Genomic DNA, 15983 nt, shown 5'->3' on the forward strand with positions numbered 1-15983 from the left:
ACACTGGTCCATTCACATCTTGGCTTCTCAATCTTTATCGGACCATCTGTGATGACAAACAACATGTCATCATCAATGGAAGATAGATGAGTTTTCACTCTCACCTTCCATCCGTTGTAGTTTTCCTTACAAAACATAGGAACCTTGTTGGTGGTAGTCATAGACATGATTTTGGATCTAATGATGCTTGAGAATAAAAAAATAAGGCTTTGATACCACATGTTAGGATCGATGTTGACAATAGAGACGGGGGTATGGCTATTTTGAATAGCTTATACACTTCAATTCGATTTTAACTCTATTAGAAGTTATAATCTGTTTTTATTCTTCACAAATATTCACAAAATCTTGAACAAGTTCAAGTGCGGAATCATTTATTGGATTTGAAGCTTCATATGAATAAATGTCAATGGAAGAAAGTAAAAAACATAGGGAGTTTTATGGATGTTCGGAGATAAAACTCCTACGTCACCCCTTCTGAACTTTTAGCTAACTCTATGTTTAACAAAACAACCTTTGTTCAACTTATAACACTAAGATTTAACATAGAAAGAACAGTGAGTGAATTACAGAATGATTACACAAATAGACAATGAGTAATTCGTGCTTGAGCATGAGAGATCGGATAATCAAGAAGAGAGAGCTTATGCAACTTGTAAGACTGGTATCTTGGAGTTAGAGTCACTACTGCTTCGTCCGTTCTCCTTGAGCTTCTATTAATACTTGAAGTACACCAACGGTCGAATCTTCTACTATGACACGTGTCCTATGTCTGTTGGACAACTACCAATAGTACAAATGTACATCAGACTGAGCATTGGGATTGTGGCCATACAAGACAAGTAATGCACCGAATATCCTCTGATATTGTCTTGTACTAGAAGGTACAACACATCGTGGGTAATTTGAATATTTGAGTACATGGCCATTGTTCAATCGTTGTTTGAGCTGAGTTGTTAGACTATTAAGAACGGTAACTAGAGATGAGCTAAGTTATGTAGTGATAGGATCAGTGTAACCAATAGAGACGAGGGTCTGACTATTGATAATAAATTCGGATAAACGGATTGATAAAAATCCTGTTAGGGATTAATTTCACTTTCTATTCTTCACAAACCTTCACAAACTCTTGAAAAGATTAAGGTATGAAACTTTTTGTTTGGGTTTGAAGCTTTGAATCAGTAAATGATGAAAGACAAAAGATAAAGAACAAAACAAGTTGTTTATGGATGTTCGAAGTTAACTCTCCTACGTCACCTCTTCTTCCAACAACCAGAAGGATTTCACTAAACTTCTTTGAATCAAATATAGCTTACTGAATAGATAACACTCTGTTGAACAGAACAAACTCTGTTCAACTTACAATATGATTAATAATATCTCTTATCTAAACAATGTTTTTGATTCTCTCTTGAACTTTGAAAATGATGTACAGTTAGTAAGTGCAAGAGCAATGAGTAAGAAGAATTCAATTCTATAATTGGTAGACCGAGAGTTCAACCGTTGTCCTTGAACATCTATTTGTAGTAGAAGGACACCAACGTTAGAATCTTCTACATGAACACGTGACACGCACCCATGGGATGTCCGCCTAAAGGACATAATACAACATACTATGTGCTCATGGAATGTGGCCATACTGAACTGTAGTGCGCCGGATATCCTTCTACAATTGTCCTATACTGAACAAGTAGTGGGAGGAAAATTCGCGTACGTGGCGTTCATTCATTTTATCAAATAGCTAGCGTACTAGACTGCTTGAGAAAGTGGAGCAATAGTAGCATACAACTAGTAGATCATGGGTAGACGTATGCTAACTTCAAACGGCTGCTGAAGCGATGCATTAGAATTGCTCCATTAGACTGTCAAGTCTAAGGGAGTTAGACACCAACGTCTAACAACGAGTTCCATTAGACCACCAAGTCTAATGGAGTTTGATTACAACGTCTAACTTCGCATCCCATTAGACTACCACGTCTAATGGAGTTAGACTACACCGTCTAACTACATATCACTTCAGACTAATCTGAAGGACTTAGACGCCAACGTCTAACTACGTGTCTATTAGACTGACACATCTAAATTTATATCTATTAGACTAGCACGTCTAACTATGTATCTGTTAGACTTGCACGTCTAACTACGTATTTGTTAGACTTGCATGTCTAACTACGTATCTATAAGACTGGCATGTCTAACTACGTATCTGTTAGACTGACATGTCTAACTACGTATCTATTAAACTGACACGTTTAACTACGTATCTATTAGACTGGTACGTCTAACTATGTATATGTTAAACTTGTCCGTCTAACTACGTATCTGTTAGACTAACACGTCTAACTACGTATATGTTAGACTGGTAAGTCTAACTATGTATCGGTTAGACTGGAACGTTTAACTACGTATCTCTTAGACTAGCACGTCTAACTATGTATATGTTAGACTTGCATGTCAAACTATGTATCTGTTAGATTTGCACGTCTAACTACGTATCTATTAGACTTGCATGTCTAACTAGCAACACTTCTAATTAGCCTGCTTAAACCACGTATAAGTTAGCCAAATCTGATGCACCTGCATAGAAACAATTAGTTTCATTCATATCTAAACATCATCGAAACTTAATTGATTAATATTTAGCATTTTTTTGTTAATTAACTCTTTACTTAGTTTTTTCAAACAATTTCTTCTAAGTTAATTAACTCTTAATTTTTCTCAACAATTTCCCCTTTTTGATGATTTAAGCTAAATGATCAAAATCAGTTGAGTTCATTTAATCCTGAATTTTTTTCCTTTTTAATGATGTTAAAACCATGCAATCTTAAATAAAGAAGTGTAAACACCCATCAAATACGATTGAAATTAAAATAGTAAAAAAATATCCCAACATGAGTTTTTAACCAACATAAGTTTTAAAATCTTTCAATCATAAGTTTTAGAATGAGAGAAGCAAAGAAAGAGATTCATCCAGAGAATAGCCAGTTAGCACTTTGGCCACCTCCACTTCCACCGCCTCTATTGCTTCCGTGACCTTGACCTTTCTTTGTTGGTCTGTCTTCTCCTTCAATTTCCTCATCAACAACTTTTCGTTTAGATTGGGTTCCTCTAGCAGCTCCACCTCTTGAACTACCTCCTCTTTAGCTACCTTCCCCTTTTTTAACATTATCAACTTCAGCAGCAGTAGGGATTACAACACATATTCTTTCTTTAACTGCATTGGCTTCTGCCACTTCAATAGCTTTAATGGACCTAAGAAGGGAATCCTCATGCTCCATTCTTTCTGCTTCTTCTCTACTCATTGATTTGGTCGCTTCCACTATTTGAGCTTGAAGGAGATCTATTAAAGATACGAGGACCTAAAGATACGAGGACCTGATGAAGTTCCAAGGAGAAAGCCTTTGTCTCAGCATGCTACTCTATTTGATTATTGATTACACTTTTCTCAAACTTGTTGTACTTGGAATTTGCAATGTTGACTTCGTACGTGTTTCTATGCATAATCTTATCCAATTCTTTTTGAATGGCAAGGAAGGAAGACATCTATTTTTGGTTTGACACCGAGCCCTTTTCAAGATTAACCAACTTGGACTACATATCCACCATATTCTCTTTTATGGAATTTATTGCATTCAACATTGTAGTGAAAAAGTTTGCATCTCCGGGAAACGCCTCTTCGAAAGAGTGAGCAGCTAAGGACACAACTTGAGAGTGAGTCGGAGCAGTTCGAATTGGACTTATATGCGTATTCACTTGTAAAGAGCACTCGGGTTCTTTATCCTTGGAATGAGAAGAGGGGGCCTTGGACACATCCTTGGATTTGTCTTCTTCATTAATAATATCAGCACATACTTGTTGAATTCATCCTGAGATATCTTCAGAATGTAGAGGTAATTCATTAATGTGGTCAACAATGTTTGCCGTTGTGCTGATAGGGGATGATCGAGGAATAAGAGATCTTGGAATGAGGAATTCTTCCAAATGAATACCTTCTGAAGAATACTCTTTGTCATCTTGTTCCCCCTCAGAAGAGGGATTGTTCTCTGAATCTATCTCCTTCAATGGTTTCCCCCTCAGCGTCTGATCTAGGACACTTATCAACAATCTTTGCTAATTCTTCTTCCCCTGCAGGAGTTCTTCTTCAATGACAGTATTAGGAGCCACCCTAGATGTTTCCTTCGGTTGAATATTGGATAGAAGAGCTTCAACAACAACCTCTTCTTCTTCTGCTAGAATTGTTTCAGCTTGACCCAAGATAAGGGTCTATTCAGCAGTCTTTAGGGCCGATAGACACATTTCTTCAAAAGATATGTTTGTCATTTCAACAAGATGGGCAGAAGCCTGCTCATCTTCTTCTAACCCAGATTGATCAACATCAAAAATCTCCATTGGCTCGTCTTCATCAAAAGAATCATGAAATAAGCTTAACCTAGACGACTTTGTACCGTGAGCCTGTTGGAGAATGGTTGTGCAGTAACTGTGCATAATTAGATCCAACCACTTCAAAGAATTATGCTCTGTGCATAATTAGCTTTTCTCTTTTCGATCATAGGAAGAAGGATATGTCCCATGATGTTGGCTACCACCAGTTGCTTTCGATTGAGGGCCTCAGAAACCACGTCTGTCCTAGCCCATCTTAATATTCTTTTCTCATTCTTTATTACACTCTTCCATTATGTCACGATCTCCTCTTCTGAGAACATCTCATCGAATTGAGTTTCTAGTCTGTAATTAACCCAAGTGTCAAAGATGATTATTTTCTCAACAGCCTTCATTTCAACTTGCTCCATCACAAAATTGACAATGCAGCTAGATTCAGACACCTTCTCAGGATATTCAACGGCAATCCACTTTCATTTTCCAAGAACTTCAGCAGGTTTAGATTTAGGAGTAGGCAGAGGTTCGCAGATAGTTATGTCTATACCTCCTCTTGTTGATCTCATAATTTCGAAAGGGGTTTTAGGCTTAGAAAACACCCATTCTGGAAAAACGGACAGAACACCCTTCCTGATAAAAGTAGATTGTCTTTCAACAATCTTGGCAGCAAGAGGCTCAACAACCGACAGAGTGGGACCCTTATTAGATATACAACAACATCAGGCTTTGGAGCAATGACCTACTCTATTTCGAAGGTTGTTTCAATAATACTAGCACTCTCAACAACTGTTGGCACTTCGGGGCGCACAGGCGAAGAAACACTATCGACATTATCAATTATTGGACCAATTGGATCAATAGTCGGCCCTACAGCTTATTCCATTACAGGAACATCACAAAATGGGCATAGAGGCCAAAGGAGAGGAGGAGGTTGGTTACCTTATTGGACTTCTTAGATGCCTTAGACGCCTTAGACACACCAGATGCCTTAGGCGCCTTGGACACCTTCTTCTGATCTACAGCAGAACCAGATGACTTAGCCAGTTTTTTCAGCGGGCTGGGGATGGAGAGAGAGATAAAATAGGAACGACAACAATAGGAGAAAAAATTCTTCTTTTCCTAGAGTCAACTACTCCAGAATCTTTCTTCATGGAGCTCTTCTAGTTATTCGTACTGGCCGCAGATTCCATTACAAATTTGGTTTGTTTTGCCCTCGTAGACAGCACGAAAGCAATTTGTCTTTTAGAACGAGTGACCGACTGGCCACCTGTCTGTTGGTTGAAAGAGCCAGAACCCATCTTCTTTGAGAGCTCATTCTTACAAGAGCGCTCTTCACGGAGAAATTTGTGTATATGCAACTTGGGTTAATAGCCTCACCCTCGCCCATAGGGACACCCAAATGCTTCAGAAAACGACTGAGTTGGGTTGCGAAGCCCACACTCTCCTTGTTCTTAGAGTATATCGACTCACAAAGATTAGAAAAGAGTGTTGAAGCCCAGTTAACTTGAATACCTTTTTAAATGGTCGTCATGTAGTCGAAGCGATCCCGGCTATATGAAACGAACAAGCTTGCTCTGCCTTGGAGAGCCTTCGCTACAATGTCATTTAATAGAATGAAATGCGACTTTAGAGCCTTCTTATTCCCGTTCAATCTTATTAACCGTCGTTTGAGAAGACCATCTTCATCTCCGTGATAGTTTCTACTGGAAATGCAAGATTAAAGGTATGGCCCTCCGTTGGAAGTTCAAAAAACTCTACATAGGCAGATTCGTTAAAAGATATAGGTGATTCGTTCACTGTCGTCGTAATGGAATCTCAGACCAAGACCGACGACTTCAAAAACTCTCGAACTTCCTTCTCGTAGAATATAAACGGACCACCGAGATACTTTCCGAGACCGGAATTCTCCAAGGAATGGAACATATCAACCACATCATGTTGATCGAAAGAGTAAACAGAGGAGAAATCCACCTGTAGAGTGTAGTGACCAAGAGTAATTTTCTTGTTAGTCATTTGAGAAAGGATGAAGAAGATGAAACGATTTCTTAGAGAGAAGGTAGAGAAAACTAGGGTTCTTAAGAAATTAGTGATTGTAAAAGACATTCGACGCATGCACGATGTCCTTAAATAGAATCCCAACAGTCGCATGGCTTAACCGTCACATTTAACACAATGGGGCCCACCAATTTAATGTTAGACATCTTTTCCCAAAGGTAGTCATCATTAATTTTGAGGGTATATCAGTCATTTTCCTTAACCTTGAGAGACACGCATCTTCAAGTTACTAAGAAATAACTGTTCAATATTTTGAGCGGCAAAATTAGATGACAACGCATATAGGACAGTTGTCTTTAATTAGTTCTGAAGATGAAGCGTCTAGTAGTACACGTAGTTAGAAGTTTCACTTACTTTTACAATCTGTGTGGACTGAGTGTCTATTAGACGAATGAGTCTATTAGACGCAGACGTCTAATCACATGTCTTATAGATGTCTAACCGTCTGTTAGACGTAGACATCTAATTACACATAAACAACACGTATTAGACGTGTGTATGGTTAGACGTGAACGTCCAACTGCTCTTGTATTATAACCATTTGAACGTCTATTAGACTTCGATGTCTAACCACGTAGGTTTTTCACCAAGACATTTCACATTAGATTATGTAAGTATGTATACGTCTAAGTACTTGCTTTTGTTTTAGACATCCTCGTCTAATAGACCGATTAAAGCTTTCGTCTGCGTGCACCTTTATTTACACAATAAATTTCCCCCTCAAATTATATGCATGAATAAAAAGAATAAACAAATGTTTTGAGGTCCTCTAGACCAAAAATATTTTTAAGGAAGAAAACACTTAGTCCTTTGAAGTGGCGTGAGCCACTGTTGATCGTCTAGAACATATCTTTAGAAGATTATGCTCCAATCTTCCTTCCTACAGCTTTCCTGTATCACCTACACAAGAAAATATTTACAAATTTTGGTACCCACATTCACTTGGGTCCTCGATCAATCAGCCCCTTGAGAATCCATATTTGAGTTATTCTTATGGATTTTCCATTTTGTGTCGTGATAAATGTGTATGATTTTGACTTAGCAGACGTCTTCCTGCTGGCCACTGATCCCTTAACTTTAGAGGATATTTTCTTTTAAAACTCCTTGACTTCTTGTCAGGTTTTTATTTGTCAGACTTACTATCTGTATCTAACTTAAGTTTTAATTAGTTAACTGTTGGTGAAATATAAGTTATCTCATCCTTTAAAGTTAAATCCTCACAGTTTGGATCAGTTCCAGTATTAGTTAAACTCTCTTTGGCAAAGCTTATTGGCTTAAGCTTGTCAGTTGCTGAGTTTAACTTCTTATAGGACTTATATGAGTCATCGCTATCAAATCCTAGACCAAATTTATATCCAGCAGGCCTCAACAGACTGATCTGATATTTGACAACTTCTCCAGAACTTGTCCAAGAACTTACAATATAAGTTAGACGTTGGTTTTTAGAAGAAAGGATTTGAATCTTTTCCTTGAGGATTTTATTCTTAGATGAAAGCTCATCCATGTTTTCAAAAATTTTGGCTCGAAGGTTTGAGAAAAAGGTGGTTCATCATTTTCAGATTCTGAACTTGTTTTGTTTGAGATTCTGACAGCTTTTTATACTCCGAGACCATATCATTTAGTGCAGCCACTAGTTCATCTCGTGAGAAGTATTTTGGGAGAGATCCAATACCTCAAATTCCTTAGAATCTTCCTTTTCTCTTGCCATAAAGCAAGCAACCTCTTCATCATTACTATCGCTGAATGATGAGTAATCTGAGTCACTTTCAATTCACTTGGCCTTGTTGTTTTCCGCCATGAGAGCCTTCAGCTCGCCTTCATTGTCTTTCCTCTTCTCATCACGTTTCGGTTTTCTGTACTCCGACTTGTAATGACCTAGAATACCACAGTTAAAACACTTAACATTAGCTTTCGATTTAGATTTATCATCATTGGTGTTATTTGAAGATCTTGAGTTAGGAATGCTCTTCTTCATGTATTTTCTGAATTTCTTCACGAGAAGAGTCATTGTGTCGCTGCTGAGCTATTGGGCAGACGCATTTTCTTCGTTGGCAACTAGTGACTCCTCGGAAGACACTAAATCCTTGGTAATAATAGCGGATGTGGGGTGCTCCTCTTCATTCCTTGAGTTCAACTCAAACTCATAGGCCTTCAGATCGACAAGAAATCGAAGAGCTCCATCTTATTGAGGTCTTTCGACTCCCTCATCGCCATAGTGTTGATGTCCCACTCCCTGGGTAAAAGCTCACATGACCTTTATAGCAATCTCTCTGTTGCTGTAGGTCTTGCCTAGAAAGGATAGGGTGGTGACAATCTGACTGAATCTTGCATCAAACTCAGTCATCGTCTCTCCTGAACGCATCTTGAAGTTGTCAAATTGCTGGGTGGCAACTGTGATTTTGTTCTCTTTGGTTTGTGCGTTGCCTTCATAGAACTGAGTGAGTCTGTACCAAATTTCTTTGGCAGACTCGGAAGATATGATGTAGTTAAACATGTTGTCGTCAAGGGATCTGTAAAAGATGTTCATGACCAAGTTGTAGAGGTTATTCTTCCTCTTATCTTCACTTGTCCATTTAGATTTTTTATTGTCGATCTTGATGGGTCCTTCAGCAACAACAATCCACATGTCATCGTGCAAGGAAGCAAGACGTGCACGAACTCTCTTCTTCCACACCATGTAGTTTTCTTTCGAAAACATAGAAATCTTGGAGGAACTAGCATCTTTTGACATGATTCAGGTTCATGTTGCTTGAGAATAGAAAATAGAGCTCTGATACCAATTAATAGGATCGGTGCAGCCAATAGAGACGGGGTCTAACTATTGATAACAAATTCGGATAAACAAATTGATAAAAATCCTGTCAGGGATTAATATCACTTTTTATTCCTTGCAAACCTTCACATATTCTTTAAATGATTCAAGTGCGGAACTCTTTGTTTGAGTTTGAAACATTGAATCAGTGAATGATGAAATACAGAAGGTAAAGAACACAACAAGCTGTTTATGGATGTTTGGAGCTAACTCTCATACATCACCCCTTCTTCCAACAATCGGAAGGATTTTACTAAACTTCTTTGAATCAAATACAGCTTATTTAATAGCTCACACTTTGTTGAACATAACAAACTCTATTTAACTTACAATATGATCAATAATATCTCTCAACTAAACAGTGTTTTTGATTCTTTCTTGAACTTTGAAAATGATGTAAAATCAGTAGGTGCAAGAGCAATGAGTAAGAAGAATTCAATTCGATAACTGGTAGACCGAGAGATTCGGTCGTTGTCCTTGAGCATATATTTGTAGTTGAAGGACACCAACGGTCAAATCTTCTACATGGACACGTGGCACGCGCCCATGGGATGGCCGCCTAAAGGACATAGTTTAGCAGACTATGTGCTCATAGAACATGGTCGTACTGAACGGTAGTGCACTAAATATCCTTCTGCAACTGCCCTGTACTGAACAAGTAGTGGGAGAAATATTCGCGTACATGGTGTTCATTCATTTGATGCAAATAGATGGCGTACTAGACTACAAGAGAAAGTAGAGCAGGAGTAGCGTACAACTAGTTGATCGTGGGTAAACGTGTGCTAACTTCAAACAGCTATTGAAGCGAGACATTAGACATGCTTCATTAGACTTCCAAGTCTAAGGGAGTTAGAAGCCAACGTCTAACAACGAGTTCCATTAGACTACCAAGTCTAATGGAGTTAGATTGCAACGTCTAACTTCGCATCCCATTAGACTACCACGTCTAATGTAGTTAGACTGCACCGACTAACTACATATCACATTAGACTAATCTAAATGAGTTAGACGCCAACGTCTAACTACGTGTCTGTTAGATTTGCACGTCTAACTACGTATCGATTAGACTGGCACGTCTAACTACGTATCTGTTAGAATGACACATATAACTACGTATCTGTTAGACTGGCACGTCTAACTACGTATTTGTTAGACTAGCACGTCTAACTACGTATCTGTTAGACGGGCACGCCTAACTACGTATCTGTTAGACTAGCACGTCTAACTACGTATATGTTCGATTGACACGTCTCACTACGTATCTGTTAAATTGGTAAGTCTAACTACATATCTGTTAGACTAGCACGTCTAACTATGTATCTATTAGACGGGCACGTCTAACTACGTATCTGTTAGACTAGCACGTCTAACTACGTATATGTTCGATTGACACGTCTAACTATGTATCTGTTAAATTGGCAAGACTAACTACGTATCTGTTAGACTTGCACGTCTAACTATGTATATGTTAGATTGGTACGTCTAACTACGTATCTGTTTGACTGAAATGTCTAACTGCGTATATGTTAGACTTGCATGTCTAACTACGTATCCGTTAGACTGGCACGTCTAACTACTCATCTGTTACACTGGCACGTCTAACTACGTATCTGTTAGACTTGCACGTCTAACTACGTATCTTGTAGACTTGTATGTCTAACTAGTAATACGTCTAATTAGCCTGCTTAAACCACGTCTAAGTTAGCCAAATCTGATGCACCTACATATAAAGAATTAGACAACTTAGCTTAGTTCATTTTTTTTGTTAATTAACTCTTTACTTAGTTTTTCCAAACAATTTATTCTAAGTTAATTAACTCGTAATTTTTTAAAACACGTAGTTAGACGCTCCTTCGGACGTCTAATCAAGTTAGACAACGTCTACTTGCGCTCATTCTTTAGACCGCGTCTAAGAAGGAGTTAGACGACGTCTAACTACGCTTCTCTCTAGACCGAGTCTAAAGGAGTTAGACCGCATCTAACAGTGCTTCTCTTTAGACCACGTTTAAAGAAGTTAGACCGCGTCTAACTGCGTTTTTATTTAGACCATGTCTAAAGGAGTTAGACCGCCTCCACTTGCGCTTCCCTTTAGACCACGTCTAAAGGAGTTAGACTGCGTCTAATTGCGCTTCCCATTAGACCACGTCTAAAGTAGTTAGACCGTGTCTAACTGCGCTTTCTTTTAGACCACATCTAAAGAAGTTAAACCGCGTCTAACTGTGTTTCTCTTTAGACCACGTCTAAAGGAGTTAGACCGCGTCTAATTGCGCTTCCCTCCCTTTAGACCACGTCTAAATGAGTTAGATCGCGTCTAACTGCACTTCCCTTTAGACCACGTATAAAGGAGTTAGACCGCGTCTAACTGCGCTTCTTCTTCAGACCGCGTCTAAGAAGGAGTTAGACGACGTCTAACAACGCACACTTCTTATACCACATCTAAAGGAGTTAGACGACGCCCGAATAGATAGTCTTCTTTAGATCTGTACCTGCACAACGACAAATAACTTAACTTAATTTTGTTCAAACCATATCATCAAAATTATGTTGTGCAAATTCTTTTACGTTAATTAATTCTTTCTTTTTCTTAATTAATGCACTTGTAGTATCAAATGGTCTAGATGCACTCAACGGTGCCGCATGGCCTAGATGCACTCATCAGTGTTGAATGACCCAGTTGAACTTGTAGTGCTAGATGGCTCAGATGCACTCACTGATGTCGAATGACCTAGATGCACTTGTCAGTGTTGGATGACTCAGATGCACTCCCAATGTGAGATGGTCTAGATGCACTTGCGGTGCTAGATGACCCAAATGCACTCGCTGGTGCTGGATGGCCTAGATGTACTCGCCGATGCCGGATGACCCAACTGCACTCGCTAGTGACAGATGGCCCAAATACACTCGCTGGTATTGGATGATCTAGATGCACTAGCCAGTGCCAGATGACCAAAATGCACTCGTAAATACCGAATGTCCTGAATACATTAATCATTGTCAAATGTGGTACACATACGCATTAGTCAATGTAGAGGTAGCCCAAACGCATTAGTCAATGTTAGAGGTGGCCTAAATTTATTAGTCAATGTTAAAGATGACTCATTTGTATTAGTCAATGCTAGAGGTAGCCCAGATAGATTAGTCAATGTCAAAGAAGGCTTAGACGCATTAAACAATGTCATAGAGGTAACCTAAACACATTGGTAAATTCTAGAGTTGACTCAAACGCATTAGTCAATGTTAGAGGTGACCGAGATGCATTAGTCAATGAAACATATTTGGCTTAACGAGTGCATTTGAAACAAGAGTTGATGGTTTGTTGTAGTGAAATATTATATTTGCATATTTGGTAAATTGTACAACAATGTTTAATCATCTGGTTCTATAGGTGGCATTGTTACTTCAGATAGGAAAAGAAGCGATCTCACCGAAGTATAACTCCCATGATTATAACGAGCCGCAATAGGAAAGAACTTGTGAAAGTGACGTTAGTTGTTCCACCTCATGGTCTATGTCTGGTAAGTATAAAGTATAATCAAACACATTTGCGGCTTCCAACTAGTTGCTCCGCAGTTAGTTTTGGTAGACATCAAACTATTACTCAATGTAAACTTCTATCTTTTCAAGAAAAACCGTGTTTATAATCCAAAGTCGAACTATCGAACCAGTTATTTTATACAAAGCCTTCTTTCTTTTTTAGTCTATGTCAAAATTGGTATTTTGTTACATTATTTATCACTATAAAGAATAGCATGTAATCAATGCATCTACACAAGTAATATAAAAAATTGTAAAAAAGTTACGTTAAAAATGTTATAACATTTTTTATTTTATTTTTAACCGTTTTAAGTTTATGGGTGGGTCAACTCATAATCCGACCCATAATTCATTACTAACACACACATATATATATATATATCCAAATTAACCACAACTCTTGACCCGGCACTTCGGACACTTTGAAAATTAAAAATCATTATATATATAAATTAATTAGTTAAAAAGTTGAACTTATATTATTAAAATGTCTCGCGTTCATCAAAATTGATGTTGAATTTAAATATAAAATCTTATTAGTTTAGTTGGTTAAAGTGTTTTACTTGTTTTTGTTATGTTACAAGTTCAAAACATACATATATCATTTTTAATTTTATTTTTAACCGATTTAAGTTTATGGGCAGGTCAACTCATAATCCGATCCAAAATTCATTTACTCACACACACACACATATATATATATACAAATTAACCACAACTCTCGATCCGCAATTAGACACTTTGAAAATTAAACATCGTTATATATATAGATTAATTAGTTAAAAAATTAAACTTATATTATTAAAATGTCTCGCGTTTATCAAAATTGATGTTGAATTTAAATATATAATCTTATTAGCTTAGTTGGTTAAAATGTTTTACTTGTTTTTGTTATGTTACAAGTTTGAAACATATATATAATATTTTTAAGTTTATTTTTAACCGTTCTAAGTTTATGGGCAAGTCAACTCACAATCCGACTCAAGTATCCATTTATTCTCACACATATATATCCAAATTAACCACAACTCTCGACCCGGTAATCCTGAAAATTAAGCATTGTTATATTTATTTATATTATAATTGTGACCGGGAATACATTATAATTGTGACTGGGAAGTGTAACAACAAAAAAAAAAAAAATAGAATTAGTATCTTAATACATTACCATTAAAGGCTAAATCCTTTCTCTTATTATACTTGTTTTTATATTTTTATTTATCTAATTCTCATTAATGTTCATACAAATCTTGCTTAACCAAAAGTCAATATAAAATTCTACTTTTTCTTTCTCAGTAAAAGGTAATAAAAATAAAATATCAGATGGCACATCCAATCTTATTTTTTCTTTCTCAATAAAGGTAATAACTAATTAAATAAAATATCACATATGGAGAATGGCATATCCAATCTTACTTTTTCTTTCTCAATAAAAGGTAATAACTAATTAAATAATACGCTATAAGACTGAATCTATCAAATCTGTTGTATTTTCTCAAATCAAGAACAGTTATAAAAAGGGGACATTCCAAAATACAGATAAAAAAAATAACATAATAAATTATGGCTTTGTCTCATTCTCTCAATTTGCATTCATTTTTGCTCTCCTTGTTAGTGTTTTTTACTCTTTCATTTGCATTGCCAAACATCAAAGCAAACACTTTAGTCTCTAAAATTTGTGCCGATACTCGAAACCCTTCTCTATGCAATCATGTTTTGAACTCTGACCCAGGAGCCTCAACTGCTGATCTCAAGGGTCTGGGTTACATATCGATCAAAATAGCTCTCACCAATGTTAAACAAACATTACCATACATTAAATCACTCGTCATGCAGACCACCAATGTAATGCTCAAGAACCGATTTAAGACTTGCGCCGAGAACTATTCCGATACCGTTGACAGCCTTAACAAAAGCAAGACGGTCTTGGATAAGGGAGATATTCCGAGTCTTCGGACCTACGCCTCGGCCGCGTTCCATGGGACCGACACTTGCAAAGACAGTTTTGAAGGGCCACCAGCCGCACCAGCCCAGCTAAATGATGCCAACAAGAAGCTGGAAGATCTTGTTAGCATTCTTTTGAAAATTGGAGCGCTTTTAGGGGGAGATAATAGCTTATAGTTTGATAAGTTAAAATGCGCTAATACAATTATACAATAAGAAAATATTACGACCATTCTCTTACTTTGGTTGGGTTGATAATCAATATATTTTTATAATAATTCAAGTTTTACAATAAAAAAAAAGTTCAATAAATCACACATATTTGACTTTATATCTAATTCATAGTATTGGGTATGCATATTTTATAAATTAGTTTTGAATTGAAAACGAAATTCAATCATGCACCAATCAATTATTCTTGTTCAACTAGTAATTATACACACAAGAGTTAAATCGGATAAATATGGTAGCATTTAAAAATATAGCAGAGAATAGAGCAGATGAACAAATGCAATGTACTACATTCAATTATTCATTCTTTATGTAACTGATATATAAATAGATTTACTTATTAATAATTTGCAAAGAAAATGTTGATAACCCAAAAGCTAGCTATTCGTATGCAAGAATAATAATTATTTCAATAAATGATAATATTAAATTTATTATACTGAGACTATTTGATATTTGTAAAAGTATTTATTTATTTAATATCCTCACACAGATATAACTAACACACCCATATGCTTGTCTAGTAGAAAAACAAATATGTTAGAGAATAATTCTTTTAGCTAATCGTCAAAGTTTTTTTTTGCTAAATTTTTTTTTTAGCAATTCATTCTCAAAGTGAAAATCAATCTAATGTATTTAGTTTGAATATAGAAGGACAAATTTGCAAACACAAATGCACAATTTCAATATTTTATTATAACTTAGGAGCTTAAGTTGAGAATGAATTTACAATATTATTTTGATATGTTCATGATAAACAATCTTATACAAAATATTATATTTAACAAATATAAATATATAAATATATATATATATATAATATTTATATTATGAAATAAGATTAACATATTTATATTATTGATATCTTTTGTTATGAAAATACAATTAAGTTATGGAAATACAAATAGGAAAATATGATATAAATATTTTGGAGACTCTTGAAAAGTTCTGAATAAGATATTGTTATTGACCTAGTTAGGACATATTTAAATATGCAACCAGACACTTTAGAAAGTCAAGTCTTTGCCAT

At 36.4% G+C, this 15983-nt stretch overlaps 1 protein-coding gene across 1 annotated transcript; it reads left to right on the top strand.

The window, feature by feature from the left end:
• Positions 1-14341: 14341 nt before the first annotated feature.
• On the top strand, positions 14342-14899 carry LOC124943423 (pectinesterase inhibitor-like). Its single transcript, XM_047483928.1, has one exon. The coding sequence runs from the start codon at positions 14342-14344 to the stop codon at positions 14897-14899; it is 558 nt and encodes a 185-aa protein (XP_047339884.1).
• The last annotated feature ends 1084 nt before the right edge of the window (positions 14900-15983 follow it).

Source organism: Impatiens glandulifera, chromosome 6 (genome assembly GCF_907164915.1).
Source record: "Impatiens glandulifera chromosome 6, dImpGla2.1, whole genome shotgun sequence".
Classification (NCBI taxonomy): Eukaryota; Viridiplantae; Streptophyta; class Magnoliopsida; order Ericales; family Balsaminaceae; genus Impatiens; species Impatiens glandulifera.

Excerpts from the sequence above, each read along its gene's own strand:
- LOC124943423 (XM_047483928.1), top strand. The coding sequence starts at position 14,342 with ATGGCTTTGTCTCATTCTCTCAATTTGCATTCATTTTTGCTCTCCTTG.